At 50.0% G+C, this 17,007-nt stretch overlaps 1 protein-coding gene across 8 annotated transcripts in view; it reads left to right on the forward strand.

The window, feature by feature from the left end:
* Positions 1–17,007, forward strand: part of CHD3 (chromodomain helicase DNA binding protein 3) — a 1,139,027-nt gene that overhangs the window by 1,063,165 nt on the left and 58,855 nt on the right. For 5 of the 8 annotated variants that reach the window (XM_078670233.1, XM_078670236.1, XM_078670237.1 and 2 more), the window contains one exon: positions 12,124–12,300. In XM_078670233.1, coding sequence (XP_078526359.1) covers positions 12,124–12,300 — 177 coding nt within the window. The remainder of the gene's footprint in view (positions 1–12,123; positions 12,301–17,007) is intronic. The other 3 variants (XM_078670235.1, XM_078670239.1, XM_078670240.1) reach the window with 1 other exon arrangement.

Below are 17,007 nucleotides of genomic sequence, written 5' to 3' on the forward strand. Positions count from 1 at the left end.
ACTTCCTGGTATCCCCAGGTGTGCACAAAAGGGACAGCGGTGGTTGCAGCTCATCTGCACAGATCAGGGGTTCCAGCCTTCCCCTATCTCGACGACTGGTTGTTGAACGCGGGATCGCCCCATACAGTCGTCTCCCACCTCCAGACTACGGCCGACCTCCTGCATTCGCTGGGGTTCTCCATCAACATGCCGATGTCACACCTGATTCCCTCTCTGAAGCTCCTCTTTATCGGGGCAGTTCTGGACATGACGTAGTTTCGGGTCTATGATCCCGAGCAGCGAGTATGGGATATTCCGGCTATGATTCCGACCTTTCAGTCCTTATCCCGGGTTTCGGTCAGGATGACACTCCGGCTACTGGGCCTAATGACCTCCTGCATCCTGCTGGTGGATCATGCCAGGTGGCATATGCAGGCTCTGCAGTGGGACCTGAAGTGCTAGTGGGCGCAACATCAGGGGAATCTGTCCGATTGCGTCCAGATCTCGGAGTGCACTGCACACCAACTGTAGTGGTGGCTCACGAACCAGCATTGGGTCAACTGCAGATCCCTCCCCCTTTCTCAACCAGAGTGCACAGTGGTGACGGATGCATCTGAAAGAGTCACGTTAGTGATAGATTCCTTACCTTAGAATATCCCCAGGCGTCAGACTGGATCCGGAAATTTTTTGCCTAGCAGTACCCATGCGCGTCTGTAGGCGTCGTCCGCGGCTCCGCGTCCGTCGTCGGCGTCGTGGCCGCCGTAATGACGTCGTCGGAGTACTTAGACGCCGCCTCCGCGTGCTGATGTCAGTTCTTCTTTTTTCCGCGCCAGCTAGCGCAGATCTGGAAAAAGTTGTACCCTAGTCACTTTTTTACTAACCTTTTTGAGATCCTTTTTGATCATTTTCGAGTCTATTCCACTCCGACGGTGCCCAGGTTCAAGCCCTGCGCAGACTGCAACCGACTGATGTCGGTTACCGACCCCCATCGCTGGTGCCTGCACTGTTTGGGCCTGGACCACGACGACAAGTCCTGCTCCGACTGCCGGACCCTGACGTCTAAGGCTAGACGGGAGCGGTCCCGTAAGCGACTCGACCTACGGAAGTACGCCCCGTGCCGCTCGAGGTCCCGGTCCGAAAGGAGGTCGAGGGACCGGTCGCGGGGCTGGAGCCACCACAGTTTCGGGAGTCGTCATCGGTCTTCGTGCTCGAAGTCCTCAGGTAAGAGGCACAAGAAGTCGAAGAGGCATCATCGCTCTTCCGACTCCCCCTGATGCTCGCGCGACGCGCCCGGGGGCTCGGGCGACACCGCCCACGCGGCTCCGCTGGAGCAGCAGGTGTCGTGGCCTGCTCCACACCCGCCGGTCCCTGGGCAGGACGCGATGCCGGGGGAGATTGCAGACTTCCTCATGGCCATGAGGTCGCTCGCTCCTCCGTCAGGTTCCGCGGTGCCTTCGGGCCAAGCGGCTCCGACTGGGTCCCCACGCGGGACGGGTGCTTCGGCCCCGGCGCCGTCGGGTGCTTCGGCCCCGGCGCCGTCGGCGACTTCAGTCCCGACGCCGCACGGACCCTCTGGATCCAGTTCCGCATCCAGGTCGCCACCGGTCGACCTCACGACCTCGCCAGCGTCCGCCCCACGGGTGTCGCCCCCGGCGCCGTCCCAGGACGACGTCATCCCTGGTCCTGCCCTCGATTCGGGTACGGCGCCGGAGCGGAGCCGCTCTCGACGCCGATGGGAGATTTCTACTTCTATGACCCGGCCCCATCTTTTGAGCCTGAGTACCAGGCGGTGGGTGATGAGGAGGATTGGGAGGGGTCTGAGGACCCTCTGGCACGTGAGTGTCAGTCTTCTGCGGACTGGACAGGGGAGCTTGGGGAGGCCAGTGGTCTGGACACTTCGCCCGACATTGGTTTTGTCTCCCCTCCTAGCGTGGCTACGGAGGAGGGGGCTGCTTATAGGGTGGTGCTGATGAGGGCTGCCAAGGCCTTGGGCCTTGAGCTCCCCCTCGCGGCTGTGAGGACTAACCTCCTCTCTGAGGTCCTCAAACCGCAGTCAAGCTCGGCCGAGCCTCTGCTGCCGTTTAATGAGGCCTTGTCAGACGTTATTTTGGGCACTTGGTCCAGGCCCGCCACGGGACAGCCTGTGGATAGGAACGTGGCCAGACGCCACCGCACGGCTCCGGGTGACCCTTGCTTTCTGTCCACCCATCCCACCCCTGAGAGCCTGGTTATCCAGGCCTCAAATTCCCAGACCGCATTTCCGTCGGCTCCCCCGACAGGGAATCCAAGAGGTACGAGAATTACGGGAAAAAGGTATTCTCCTCCCTGAGTTTGGGATTGCGGTCAGTCAATACCGCGTGCCTCTTGGGCCGCTACACCCACTCTCTGTGGGACACGGTCGCGGCGTGCTGCCAGAATGCCCGTTGGAGGTACGGGCTAAACTCGGCCAAGCCCTTGTGGAGGGCCGAGATGCGGCACGGTACTCCATCCGGTGTGGGCTGGACACTACCGACTCTCTAGGCAGAGCGATGGCAACGACGGTAGCGATTCGTCGTCACGCCTGGTTGAGGTCCGCCAATTTCTCGGCCGATGTCCAAAACACACTTATTACATGCCGTTCGATGGCCGTCGCCTCTTTGGCGACAAGGCAGACCATGCGCTTGAGCGCTTTAAGGACTCCAGGGCTACGGCCAAGTCCTTGGGCCTCTCTGCCCCGCGCCAGCAAACGGGTGCCTTTCGCTCCTTTCGTTGCCAAGGAAGGGGCGCCCCCACACGTGCCGCCAGCCACGCACCGCAGTCTAACATCAAGCGCGGTGGCGGCCGTGGAATCCGCCGTGGCGGCGGTCGGGGACAATGGCGAGGCCAGTCCACACCTACCCCTGCAGCATCCACCTCAAAACCCTCCTAGTCCTTGCTTTCAGGCCCATGTGACGCCAGTGGGGGGCAGGGTTCGCCATCACCACCACCACTGGCGCACTGTCACTTCGGACAGGTGGGTGCTGCAAATCGTCCGAAGGGGCTACTCCCTTCCCTTCGAGGTGTCCCCTCCAGCCATGCCACCGCAGTACCACCGCGTGTCGGAGGCTCACTTGACACTTCTCAGAGAGGAAGTTGCGGCCCTCTTGGCCAAGGGGACCATCGAGCGCGTTCCTGGGCCAGAAGTAGGGTGTGGTTGTTACTCCCAGTACTTTCTGGTACCCAAGAAGGGCAAAGGGGGCCTACGCCCTTTCTTGGACCTACGGAACGTCAACGGCTTCCTCCGGAAGGAGAAGTTCAAGATGCTGACTTTGGCTCAGGTCTTAGCTGCCCTAGACCCAGGAGAATGGATGGTAGCGTTGGACTTGCAGGACGCCTATTTCCACATCCTAGTCCTGCCGGCCCACCGGCGTTACCTGCGGTTCACTGAAGGCCACGAGCACTTTCAGTTTACCGTGCTCCCCTTCGGCCTTACCAACGCCCCACGGGCGTTCACAAAAGTGATGGCGGTGGTCGCAGCTCATCTGCGCAGGTTAGGGGTTTCAGTCTTGCCCTACCTCGACGACTGGTTGTTGAAGGCGGGCTCGCCCCAGACAGTCGTCAGCCACCTCCAGACTATGGCCGACCTCCTGCACCTGCTGGGGTTCTCCATCAATGTGCCGAAGTCACACCTGTGTCCCTCTCAGAAGCTCCTCTTCATCGGAGCAGTTCTAGACTCGGCGCAGTTTATCCTTCCGAACAGCGGGTTCAGTATATTCAGGCTCTGATTCTGATCTTACAGCCTTCATCCCGAGTCTCGGTCAGGTTGACGCTGCGGCTTCTGGGGCTGATGGCCTCCTGCATCCTTCTGGTGCATCACGCCCGGTGGCGGATGCGGGCTCTGCAGTGGGACCTGAAGTTTCAGTGTGCCCAGCATCAGGGCAACTTGTCCGACCATGTCTTGATCTCGGAGGGCACTGCAAGGCAGTTGCAGTGGTGGCTCACGGACCGCGATTGGGTCAGCGGCAGATCCCTCTCCCTACCCCAACCGGAGCACGTAGTTGTGATGGACGCGTCCCTCCAGGGCTGGGGGGGCCACATGGGAGAGGCGGAGATCAGAGGACTCTGGTCTCCGGCGGAGTCCCAGCTCCACATCAACCTTCTGGAGCTGCGGGCGATCCGGCTTGCACTGAAGGCATTCCTCCCCTCTGTCCGGGGAGTGTAGTGCAGGTGTTCACGGACAACACCACCGCCATGTGGTACTGCAACAAACAGGGTGGGGTGGGGTCGTGGACCCTCTGCCAGGAGGCTCTGCGCCTCTGGCAGTGGCTGGAACATCAGGGCGTGACCCTGGTGGTTCAACACCTGGCAGGTTCTCTGAACGCCAGGGTGGACGAACTCAGCCGTCGGTGCATGATGGATCACGAATGGCGTCTGAACTCGGACGTGGCCCAAGGCCTCTTTCAGTAGTGGAGAGAGCCTTGGTTAGATCTATTCGCCACAGAAGAGAACGCGCAATGTCATCAGTTCTGCGCGTTGGAATTTCCAAGGCGGCACTCGCTCGGAGACGCTTTTCGTCGCGAGTGGAGTTGCGGTCTTATGTGCGCCTTTCCGCCTATACCGCTTCTGCCCAGAGTGCTGAAGAAGATCAGGCGCGACCGGGCCCAGGTTATCCTTGTGGCTCCGGACTGGGCACGAAGATATTGGTATCCAGAGCTACTCAGCATGTCTGTTGATCCTCCGATTCATCTGCCTCTTAAGGAGGACCTTCTGTCGCAGCAGCAGGGGACGGTCCTCCACCCGAACTTGTCCAGTCTCCACCTACAAGCTTGGAGATTGAGCTGCGACAGTTGAGGCCATTTGACTTGCCTCCTGAAGTCTGTAATGTCATTCTGGCAGCCAGGCGTCCCTCCACAAAGTCGGTATACGCCTGCAGGTGGAACAGATTTGTGGCATGGTGCACAGCAAAGGCTGTGGATCCACTCTCTGCCCCCCTTTCTGAGGTTCTCCTCTTCCTTCTTTCGCTTGCCCAGCAGGGCTCTGCTCTGGGCACTATCAAGGGCTACCTTTCTGCCCTTTCCGCCTTCTTCAGGCTACCTGATCAGCCATCTTTGTTCAAGTCCCCAATTGTAAATAGGTTTTTGAAGGGCATCACTCACATGTTTCCTCCTGTTCCATTTGTGATGCCCCAGTGGGACTTGAACCTTGTACTTACTTATCTTATGTGTGCTCCCTTTGAGCCACTCCATAACTGTCCTCTCCGTCTTCTTACCTTGAAGACTGCTTTCCTGGTTGCCATCACCTCTGCCAGGAGAGTGAGTGAGCTCCAGGCTCTTTCTTCCACACCCCCTTTCCTCTCTGTCCATCCGGACAAGGTTGTGTTGCAGACAAGACCCTCTTTCCTGCCCAAGGTTGTCACGGCCTTCCACATCGGGCAGTCCATCACCTTGCCCACCTTCTTTCTGCCTTTGCATCCCTCGAAAGAGGAAGAGAGGCTCCACCGTCTGGACCCAAAACGTGCGCTCTCTTACTATCTGGATCGCACACGCCAGTTTCGGGTGGATGACCAACTCTTTGTTGGTTACGCGGGCGCTAAGAAGGGACGGGCGGTGCACAAGCGGACCATCTCTCGGTGGATCATCTTGTGCATCCAAGCGTGTTACTCCTTGGCCAACAAGGAACCTCCTGTTGGGCTGAGGGCTCATTCCACTCGGGCCACGGCAACTACAATTGCCTTGGGCCGAGGGGTGCCCTTGCAGGACATTTGTCAGGCAGCTACGTGGGCCTCGCTGCACACGTTCGCAAGACACTACTGCCTGGACAGCCAAGTCCGGAGGGATGGCTTCTTTGGCCGTTCTGTCCTCCAGGACTTTCTGGTGTGATTATTGGTTCGCCGACCCACCACCGGGGTTGGTATTGCTGGGGTATCTATTCTAAGGTAAGGAATCTATCACTAACGTGTCTCCTTCAGATGCACAAGTTACTACTTGTGTAACGATATATCTGTAAGAGACATTAGTTAGTGATAGATTCCTTACCGACCCACCCATCCTCCCCGTTCTGCGAACCGATATCTAGGGTTAAGGTCATCCCCTTTCAGGGCTCTAGTTTCATGGCACCAGTGTTGGTTCTATCATGGCTCTGCGTATCTGGTGCGGAAAAGCTGTGTATAAGAACTGACATCAGCACACGGAGGCGGCATCTAAGTACTCCAACGACGTCATAACGGCGCCCACGACGCCGACGACGGCCGCGGAGCCGCGGACGACGCCTACCGACGCGCATGGGTACTGCTACGCAAAAAAATTCCGGATACAGTCTGACGCCTGGGGATATTCTAAGGTAAGGAATCTATCACTAACTAATGTCTCTTACAGATATATTGTTACACAAGTAGTAACTTGTGCATCACTGCTAGGTTGGGGCGTCCACATGTAGGGTGGTGGAGATCAGAGGTCTCCGGCGGAGTGCAGGCTCCACATCAACCTTCTGGAGCTTGGGGCGATCCATCTTGCACTCAAAGCATTCCTTCCCTTTTCCTGGGGAAGAGTAGTGCAGGTGTTAACAGTTGCCCAAAACAAAGTATTATTAGATAGCTCCGGTTGAACAATTACTTTATGGACCTACTAAGTAGGATGCATCAAAATCTCCATGTGTTGGAACTCCACTCAGAAGTCCTGCAAAATTTCTTCCAGATGTGGGGAAGGCAAGCCATTGACCTTTTCCCCACTCAAAGTAAATTCAAACTACCCAAACTTCTCCTCACACCCAAAGTCCATGGGCAATGCAGTGTGTTTGAACTTGTCAGGGCTATTTACCTGCGCTTTTCCACCTCTCCCGTGCGTTTCATACATGGTGAGAAGAATAAGATAGGTCTCCATTACCCTGATCTACATATATGGAGCTACTGATGCAAAATGAAGACATATTGAAGTGTATGATAGTTCTGCCTTTTGAAGATGTAAAAGGTAGGAAATTATATCTTGCATTTTAAAATCGATGGGGCCTAGTTGTTTAGAGATGCCGTAGTGGATAAACCATTTCCACACTGCCGCGTAGCATACACACATGGCAGGTCTACATGACTCTTGCAAAGTCTCCTACATTACACAGGTGCCAGATCGCTACATTGAGCTGTTTTGAGTCTGAAAGCTTCATTATGCCATACTGTTGTATGGGGTGGTCAGGCGTGATGGGATACGTCTTGTTGGGACTAATGGAGAATTCCAGAGGCATTGAGAACCAGGGCTGTCTGGCCAACTGTGTTGTCACTAAAAACAGAGAATGCACATCCATATTTAGGATTTCCATAGTCAAGCTGTTCACGAGAGTCTTAAAAGTGTGATACCCCCAAGCCCCCCCCCAGCACCTGCCAGGATTCTCTGTGTTATTCTGAGCAGGCTCACGAGACCACTGTTCGAGCCTATTTATTCATACCAATTACAGTTCCTCACATGGAAGGTAGCTTTACTTGTAGGTATAACTTTGTTCAGGCGCATTAGTGAGCTACAAACACCCCACTATTCAAGAACCATTCATGCAAGTCCGCAAGGACAGAATAGTCCTCAGAACTAACTTCGAGTTTCTGACTTCCTATTTGAATCAGACTGTTGAGCTGTTCGTTTTTCTTCTGCAACCGGATTCTTTTGTGGCGAGAGTGTTACATTAGTTAGATGTTAATGTTAAATTGCACTCATGTACTATATTGACAAGACTAATGGCCAGATGTAGGCGGCCCAATACCGGTCGATAACGGCCGAAATTACCGAATTTCGGCCGTTACCGACCGGTATTGGGCATTTGGGATGTAGGTGGTCACATTTCAGATTCGGTAATTTACCGAATCGGTAATTGAAGGAATCGGTAAATTACCGATTCCTTAAAATTCCGAATCGGTAAATTACCGAATTTGAAATGTAGGGAGCACTCAAATGAGTGTTTTTCCCATTTTAGGATTCGTTATTTACCACCAACTATAATTTGGTGGTAAATAACGAATACCTTTGAAAATGCAAATCTGTGCATTTTCAACTGTGCCATGTGGCAGACATACATGCCCTTAGGGCATGTATGTGTGCCACATGTGCACACAAGCACGATTCAGGGGTGCAACAGGGTGTCAAAGTGACACCCTGGCACCCTTGAATGGGTCCCCCATTTTACCGAATCGGTATTTACCGATTCGGTAATTGCCATTCATTCCTATGGGCCTCAAGGCCCATAGGAATGAATGTAATGTAATGTAATTGTGCATTTATAACGCGCAGCTATCGCTCCAAGGAGCATCTAGGCGCCACTGATGACCAGGAGATCTATCACACGGTCAGGCTGCTTATACTAGTTTTTCCCACTGTCATACTAGTGTTCTGGCCTGGGAGTCCTGTAAGTTGAAGATCCAGGTTTTCAGTGCCTTTCGAAAGTCGGTTTCCCTCTCCAAAGCCCGAAGGTGAGGGGGAAGAGTGTTCCAGGCTTTGGATCCCAGGACTGGCAGTGATTTGCCCCCTCTCGTGCTAAGTCTAAAGGCCGGGACCGACAACAGGTTGGCATTTGAGGACCGCAAGGTACGCATCGGCTGGTACTAGCGAACTTTCCCTGTAGATATTTCGGCCCTTGGGAGTGGATGGCTCTGAAAGTGATAATCAGGATTTTAAATAGGACCCGTTTGATGATCGGTAGCCAGTGCAAGGTTTTTAATGCAACTGTCGCTGATGATTTCTTCGGCCATTTGAGCACCAGCCTAGCCGCTGCGTGTTGCACCATCTGGAGTTTGTGAGTAACAGCTTTGTTAGTGCCTGCGTAAAAGCTGTTGCAATAATCTATCCTTGACGTCACAAGGGCGACCGTTACCGTTTCCCTAGCCGCCAAAGGAAGCAGATCGAAAAACTTCCTTAGCCCCTTGATGATGCCGAAACAGGTCCCTGACACTGTCAGGGCATGTTGCTTAAAAGACAGGGTGGTGTCAACATTGATCCCCAGATTACGAGCCGAGTTGGTTGTATGAGGTGGAATATCCGCCTTCTCAGGCCACCATAATCTGGGGACAAAATCATTTTGTGAGCCTATTGACATGATGTCTGTCTTGCCCGTGTTACACTTCAGATGGTTCTTCCTCATCCAATCGAATGTGGCTGTCAGGCAACATTTATGGTTTTCCTCCCAGTCCTGAGTATCTTTATCAAGGACCAGGATCAGTTGCGTGAATGGCAATTATCGAATCGGTAAATACCGATTCGGTAATTAGATTATTTTGCTACATAGCATTTACCGATTCTAAAATACCGAATCGGTAAAATTAGTTATTTTATAATCGGTAAATTTCAATTACCTACATCTAGCCCTAAGCCTTTCAGTAAGACTAACAAACTTTTTGTTGCTTTTGTTACACCCTACAATGGTTACCCTATTTAAGCAAAGCCGGCATTGCCAGATAGATTGTAAAAAGTCTCCAAGCTTGTTATGCCGTGGCTAAACTTGTACTCCCACCACACTTAGGGCACAGAGCAACATGGTCAACATCACACACGTTCACAGAGCATTACTCTATTGACATATTGGCTCGTCAACAAGCTATGGTTGTCCAAAGTGTACTACAGACTTCGGGCCTGATTTAGAAGTCGGCAGAGGGAATCCTTTGTCACATACGTGACGGATATCCGAATTGCTGTATTATGTTCCCCATGGGATAGAATGTGATTGTAATACGGCAGATGGAATATCTGTCACGTTTGTGATGGAGTGTTCCCCTCCGCCAACTTCTAAATCAAGCCCTTTGCTTCAAACTTATACCCCATCTGCCCCCCTAGCCAGCACTGAAAGAAAACTCTTTTTCGGTTGATACAAAGCATGTATATCTATAGCCACGCATGCTACAATTAGAAAATGTTACTTACCCTATAAGTATTTGTTTGTGGCCTGTAGTGTTGGCGATTCACATGCACACATACATAAATACATACATACAGCCTCCCTTCAGAGACTGCTCATTTTTCATAATGAATATCGATCAATTGACTGATTACAATGCACCGTGCGTATACACTGGTGGGCTACCAGTCGATTTCTGGTGAGTCACAAAAGATGCCTTTACACTTTGTAATCATCTAGAAACATTGGCTGTGCTTTAACCCCTTGCGTGCGTCCGTCGGCCAACGGCCGTCGTGAGCACTACCTTGGTAGTGCTGCGTACATCCGTTGGCCGACGCGGCCCTGCCCGCACAATGGAATGCCCGCACCGCTGCGGAATTGCCGCAGCGGTAAACGCGTTAAAGAAAGAGATCAAATGTCAGGTTACTTCTTCTGACAAATTGTTGCTTTTTCTTTTAACATGAAGATTGGTGTTTACTTTTCGTTCTGTAATTGCAAAGCAAAAGCAGTTTTTAAAGTGAACTATGTGACAGTCTTGCTGTGGTACTGGGTGTGTGAAAAGAAAGGCTCTAAAGTGCCTTTTGTTTTGTAACACATACCAAAATATAAATACCTGTAAATAAACTGTACATATATTTCAGAATACATCAATTAAGAAAGCAAAAATGAAGTACATTTTTTGTAATTCGAAGTGTGATGGAAACAGATTTTAAAAGGATCAAAACAAATCAAGACACTTTTCTTTCTACTTGGTGATGCACAAATGATAAATATTAACTGAAACCCGATTACCACACATTATCATGTGTGCTAATATGGTTTTATCAGTAAAATGGAAAATAAGCTGTCTGTAAATGACAGTGCCCAACCGCAAGATGGTTTAGTAATACATTTACAACAGTGTGCTCCAAAATGCACCACTAGCTGCATAATACACTCTTACCACTATCCTGCTGAATAATTAGTGTGAAGCTATGATTTTTCAAATGTTCTATGACTTCGGTGATGTAACACTGATGTCAGCACCACTACTCTGAAAATAGTTCTAGCACCACTGGTGCAAAGGTGCTTAACTATGTCCCTTTGTCCAGTTTTAAAACAAACCATTGCAAGTATTCCCAAGCAAGACTCCGGGTAAACCTTCCAGTATTTTTTGTTGATGATTTTTTTAACTTCTCAAAGCCATTTCAAAAGAGAATGTGTGCACTATACGTGATCATACACAATCATCCCACTTGTGTATGACTTTCATACATAAATTGCGAAATATGGATGTGGCTAATGGTCAGAGGTGCAGACTTTGGATCTGGGGACCCGGGTTCAGATCCAGGTTTTGACTCTGGTCAAATTACTTAATCTCCATGCGTAATATAAAATAAATTTGACATTATGTAATGTAATTTAGTGCTCATGTAAAGGTTCACAGTCCAAAATCAAAATGTACTACTGGGCCTCGTTTTTACACAAAAATGAATCGAAGGCTCCATACTCTGCTGCAGAAGGAGTTTTCAAATTTGCTAAAATCACTTGTATTAACACAATGATTTTTCAGAAGCCATGTGATTTTATGAACAGATGCAGAAGATTAGCACCCCACTCTGAAAAGGGTTCCTACTTGAGTGCAGTTTACCATCTTCCACTTGACCACAGTGTGATAAAGGCATATTGAATGGCATAGCCAAGGTTGTGACATTTACAAACAATTGCTCTTGAGGAGGAATGCAAAAAATTGTAAAGAGTTTGTTATTTTGGTAACTCACAGGTTATTGGATTCATATCTACTATTACATTAAAAAAATTGCCCAACTCATATCTGTTAAAGCTAGATGATTTGCGAAAGATTGTAGTTCTAAAAGCTTGCCAAGGTTCTAAAAGTTCTGGGAAGCACTGCTGTACTCTCCAATCTAATATTTCACCCGCTGTGTGAAAAACAGTCTAAAGGTGAAGTCTGTGCCTATGCACACTGTGGACTAAGGGAGGAGTCACAAAGCTCGTCATGGTTTTAAATTGTATGGGAAGTGCTGCTCTACTCTCACCCTTCACCCACCGTGCGAAAAAAGTATAAAGGTGGATTCTGTGCCCATGCATATTCTGGACTAAGGGAGGTGTCACACAGCATCCTGTAAATTGAAATGTTAAAAAAAAAATATTATAATGTGAGAGCCCAACAGTAGATGGCAGGAGAATACAAAACAAGTGAATCCACACCACAGCAGGCTATACACTGACTCATACAGGTTAAGTAACTTTTTCCTTTCCACCTCCCTACATATTCTCTGTTTCTGAACCCCAACATGACATTTTTCTGTATCTCTTGTTTTTATGGGAATACTGCCAGTTCTGAACCAACTGGAGGAACTACTGAGTGACATGAAGGCTGATGTGACGCGCTTACCTGCTACTCTTTCCCGGATCCCGCCAATCGCTGCCCGTCTCCAGATGTCTGAGCGTAGCATCCTCAGTCGCCTTGCCAGCAAAGGAAATGAGATGCAGACAGCACCGGTAAATATATTTTAAGTTCAGATTTCTCTAGAGGCAGTTGTGCTCCCCCTTGCCAGAGATATTCATGCTGAAAAGGAGAAAAACAGTTTAAAGGGTGTGTGAAAGTGCCACTCAGTAGTTTGTTCTCAAAAGTCTGGCCTTGTGTATCAGATATAGAAAGTATGTAGCCTAGGTCTGCTGAACAGTAGAACAGGCAGTGATTCGTGGTTTTATTGGCGCACAGAAGTGAAGTTATCCATAACAGAATGAGATGAACATTTAAATACTTGAGACATTCATTTGAGGCAGTGGTCATTTGAAGGGGTTAAAGGAAAACCCTGCAGAGTAAATACTTTGTAATTCTTGTGGTGTGATACTTTCAATCACAGATGTTTAAGGTGTAGGCAAGATGTTTAACCGTGCATTTACTCTAATGATGATGGACATGAATGAATGAATATTCCTGTCACCTTGATAATGTATTGGCCCCTCAAACTGAATCAGTGGTGGCAGTTATACTTGATTTGATTAATCACTTGTGCATTTACTGGAATCCTTTAGAGCTTCATGCCGAGCTAGGCTCTTCAGTAATCTTCATATCCCTGCCAAAGAGAGTCTTTAACCTTAAATTTTACCTTTAATGATCCTGTTGCTCAGAACTGTGAAACGATACTTAGAAAGTAAAGTAGAGAGCAAAAATAAAATACAAAGTTCCGTAAAGGGAACCCTACTCCATATTCCTTTGTTGCAATGGAAGCCAAGAGCAAAAACAATGCTTTTGGCGGTACTGGTTCTCACTTATCGCAAGTGATCTCCTTTTGAACCACTACACAATTGTTCCCTCCGGCTGCTTACCATCAAGACAGCTTTACTGGTGGCAATAACATCTGCCCAGAGGGTGAGTGAGCTGAAAGCTTTGTCATCAAAGCCTCCCAATCTTATGGTATTGTAAGGCAATGTGGTGCTTTGCAGCCAGGCCTCTATCTTACCAAAGGTGGTGGCCCCATTCCATTTAGGGCAGTTGGTCACCTTACCTGCTTTTATGCTCCTCCACATCCCTCGAAAGAGGAAGACCGACTCCACTGTCTAGACCTAAAAAGAGCGTTGTTGTTCTACCTTGACTGCACAAAAGAGTTCCGGGGTGGACGTCTAACACTTTGTCGGATATGCATAAGCTAAAAAATGTCAGACAATTCAGCAACTGACCATTTCTCACTGGGTCGTTTTCTGTGTCAAGGTCTATTATGCCTTGGCTAAAAAGCAGCCTTCTGATGGCTTATGAGCCATTCCACCAGAGGAAAATCTGGGACCATGGCGTTGGGTCATGTAGTTCCAGTCCTGGACATCTGCCAAGCAGCAACATGAGCACCCTCGCACATGCTTGCCAAACACTACTGCCTAGACAGTCAGGGCCACAGGGACAGGCATTTTGGCCGTTCGGTCCTCTAGGACTACCTAGTATAGCAATTTGTCCACAGCCCACCACTAGGATGGTATGGCTTGGGTATCAATTCAAAGGTTAGGAATTTGCAGCTAGAAGTCTCTATCAGATGAACAAGTTACTTACTTTCGGTAAAGCATTATCTGGTAAAGACAATATCTAGCTACAGATTCCTTACAGACCAATCCATGCCTCCCCGCTTTACAGACATATTTCTAGGTCTAGGGATGTTCCCCCTTCCAAGGCCCTAGTTTTGGACACAAACTAGTCAGTTTACTTCAGTACTGTGTGCTCATGGCTTGAACGTACGTTGGTGGCACCAATATAGGTGACAACAAGATCACTTCCTGTGCCAATGATGTTGACAACGCCATGCAGACCCAAACAAAGCCATCTGATGGCATCTAGGGGTACTGCTCACGCAAATGTTTCTGTATCCAGTCTGACGTCTGGGAAATTCAAAGGTAAGGAATCTGCAGCTAGATATTATCTCTACCAGATAATACGTTACCAAAGGTAAACAACTTGTTCTTCAAATCATAAAAGTCCTACTAGTCTTTACATGTTGCAGCAACAAAGTTTTAATTGGGTTCCTATTAGATTCGTTTTCCTCTTATACTTTATGTAAACGGATTGATTCCTGATGGAAATAATGGGGGCGGTGTGGGATAGAGAATCTTCAAGGATAGGATTCTCAAAGTGCCAGGATCAGTTTTACATTTTGGAATAGTGTCAGAAATCAGTTAACAGTAGTGGAATATTTCTGCATTGCTGGAAAAGCGCAATCTATTGCAACATATATTTGCATTTGAATAAGCCACTAAAATAAAGAAAAGACGCAAGTGACATTACAAATCTTTTTTTGGTTCTGGAAAACGCAGCTAGTTTGACAAATCAGTCATACTGTACATGTGACTGAAACCACCATTGTTTTTTCCATGTTTAAAACTGGGGAAAAAGGAAAATGGTTTCTCTAAGCTGGGTGTAAAACAGAGTGCAGAACTGACCGTGCAGACTCACAGCTTTAGTTAGGCAGTTGGTTGTTCATTATTTAGCACTGATGCTTTCAGCTAAATGTATTTTTTAAAGGTTTTTTTTGCACTGTCGCACACAGAAAAATGGCTTCCTCATAGAATGTTTTCCTGCTAAAATTGCTTTCAGTTTGGAACTATTGTTGAAAATGTGTTATTTCAGATTGGGCTCTGGATCTAATGCATTAATGAATACCACTTATAAGAGAATTTGTAAGTGTCTTCTTATGATGATGTTTTACCACACATAGGTATTGAAACACATTTATTCCCAATACTTTGTAAAATAACAAGGGTTATCCAGTATTGCTTGATTCATTCCCCGTCGTCGAAGTGGGACTCCCACGGTACCTTAACAAAGCAGTATGTATAACTATCATAGGCTATCATAGAAATGAACAATTAATTTAATAGCCTATCTGAGTTGTTTTCTTTTAAGAAAGGACACACTTGACTTATACAAAAACAACAATTGATGGACAGAATGCAGAGCAATGTCATACATTCACCCCACACTTGACTTATAACCATCAGGCATCCTCTAGAATACTCCCCACAGAGGCTCAATCCCTCAAATTTTCTACCATATGTTGTGTGATGGGTCTCCCTGAGCTCTGCTCAGCTTATCCTTCAAACGAACTACTATCAAGATCAAATATATATTTCTCTTTGTATATGGGCATTCTGACCAAGTTAGAACATTCAAAAAAAGAATCTGAAATAAACAGGTTAGTATTAGATTCCTTACCTTAGAATACCCCCAGGCGTCAGACTGGATCCGGAAACTTTTGCGTAGCAGTACCCTTGCGCATCGGTAGGCGTCGTCTGCGGCTCCGCGTCCGTCGTCAGCGTTGTTGACGCCGGGGTGACGTCGCCGGAGTAGTTAGACGCCGCCCTCGCGCGCTGACGTCAGTTCTTATTTTTTCCGCGCCAGCAAGCGCCGATCCGGGAACAGTGGTACCCTTTAGTCATTTTTTGACTAAACTTTTTGATCTTTTCGATCTTCTTTTTCGAAGTCGAACGACTCCGACGGTGCCGGTAGGGATGCCCGGGTTTAAACCCTGCATCGACTGCAACCAACTGATGTCGGTTATCGACCCCCATCGCTGGTGTCTTCATTGCCTGGGGCCCGACTAAGATGACAAGTCGTGCCCCGACTGCCGGGCCTTGACGTCGAAGGCTAGGCGGGAGCGGTCCTGGGATTCGGGTGACACCGCCCACACGGCTCCGTTGGAGCCGCAGGCGTCACGGCCTGCTCCATACCCGCCGGTCCCTGGGCAGAACGCGACGCCGGAGGAGATTGACGCCTTCCTCTCGGCCATGAGATCGCTCACTCCTCCGTCGGGTTCCACGGCACCTTCGCGCCCCGCGGCCCCGACTGGGAGCCCAAGCGGGCCGGGTGCTTCGGCCCCGGTACCGTCGGGTGCTTCGCCCCGGCGCCGTCGGCGACTTCGGTCCCGACACCGCAGGACTCTGCCGGATCCGGGCCCGGATCCGGGTCGTTGCCGGTCGACCTTACGACCTCGCCGGCAGCTATGGTGTCACCCCCGGCACCGACCATGGTCGACGCCGTCCCCAGTTCCCCCCTCGGTCCGGTTCCGGCGCCGGAGCGGCGTCGCTCAACGCCGCATTCAACGCAGATGGGAGATTTTTACTTCTATGATCCGGCCCCATCTTTTGACCCTGAATACCAGGAGATGGGTAGCTGCCGTGGCGGTGCCCGGGGACAACGGCACGGCCAGTCCACATCCCCCCGGCAGCATCCGCCTCAAAGCCCTCCTAGTTTGAGCTTTCAGGCCCACGAGACGCCAGTGGGGGCAGGGTTTGCCATCACCTCTTCCACTGGTGCAACATCACATCGGACAGGTGGGTGCCGCAAAACGTCTGAAGTGGCTACTCCCTCCCCTTCGAGGCGACCCCTCCAGCCATGCCATCGCAGTACCACCGCGTGTCGGGGGATCACTTGAATCTTCTGCGAGAGGAAGTTGCAGCCCTCTTGGCCAAGGGGGCCATCGAGCGCGTTCCTAGGCCAGAAGTAGGGTGTGGTTCATGCTCCCACTACTTTCTGGTTCCCAGGAAGGGCAAATGGGGCCTACGCCCTATCTTGGACCTGCGGAACGTCAACGGCTTCCTCCGGAAGGAGAGGTTCAGGATGCTGACACTGGTTCAGGTATTAGCTGCCCTGGACCCAGGAGACTGGATGGTAGCGTTGGACTTGCAGGACGCTTATTTCCACATGCCTGCCCTGCCGGCCCA

This window comes from Lissotriton helveticus, chromosome 12, assembly GCF_964261635.1.
Source record: "Lissotriton helveticus chromosome 12, aLisHel1.1, whole genome shotgun sequence".
NCBI classification, from domain to species: Eukaryota; Metazoa; Chordata; class Amphibia; order Caudata; family Salamandridae; genus Lissotriton; species Lissotriton helveticus.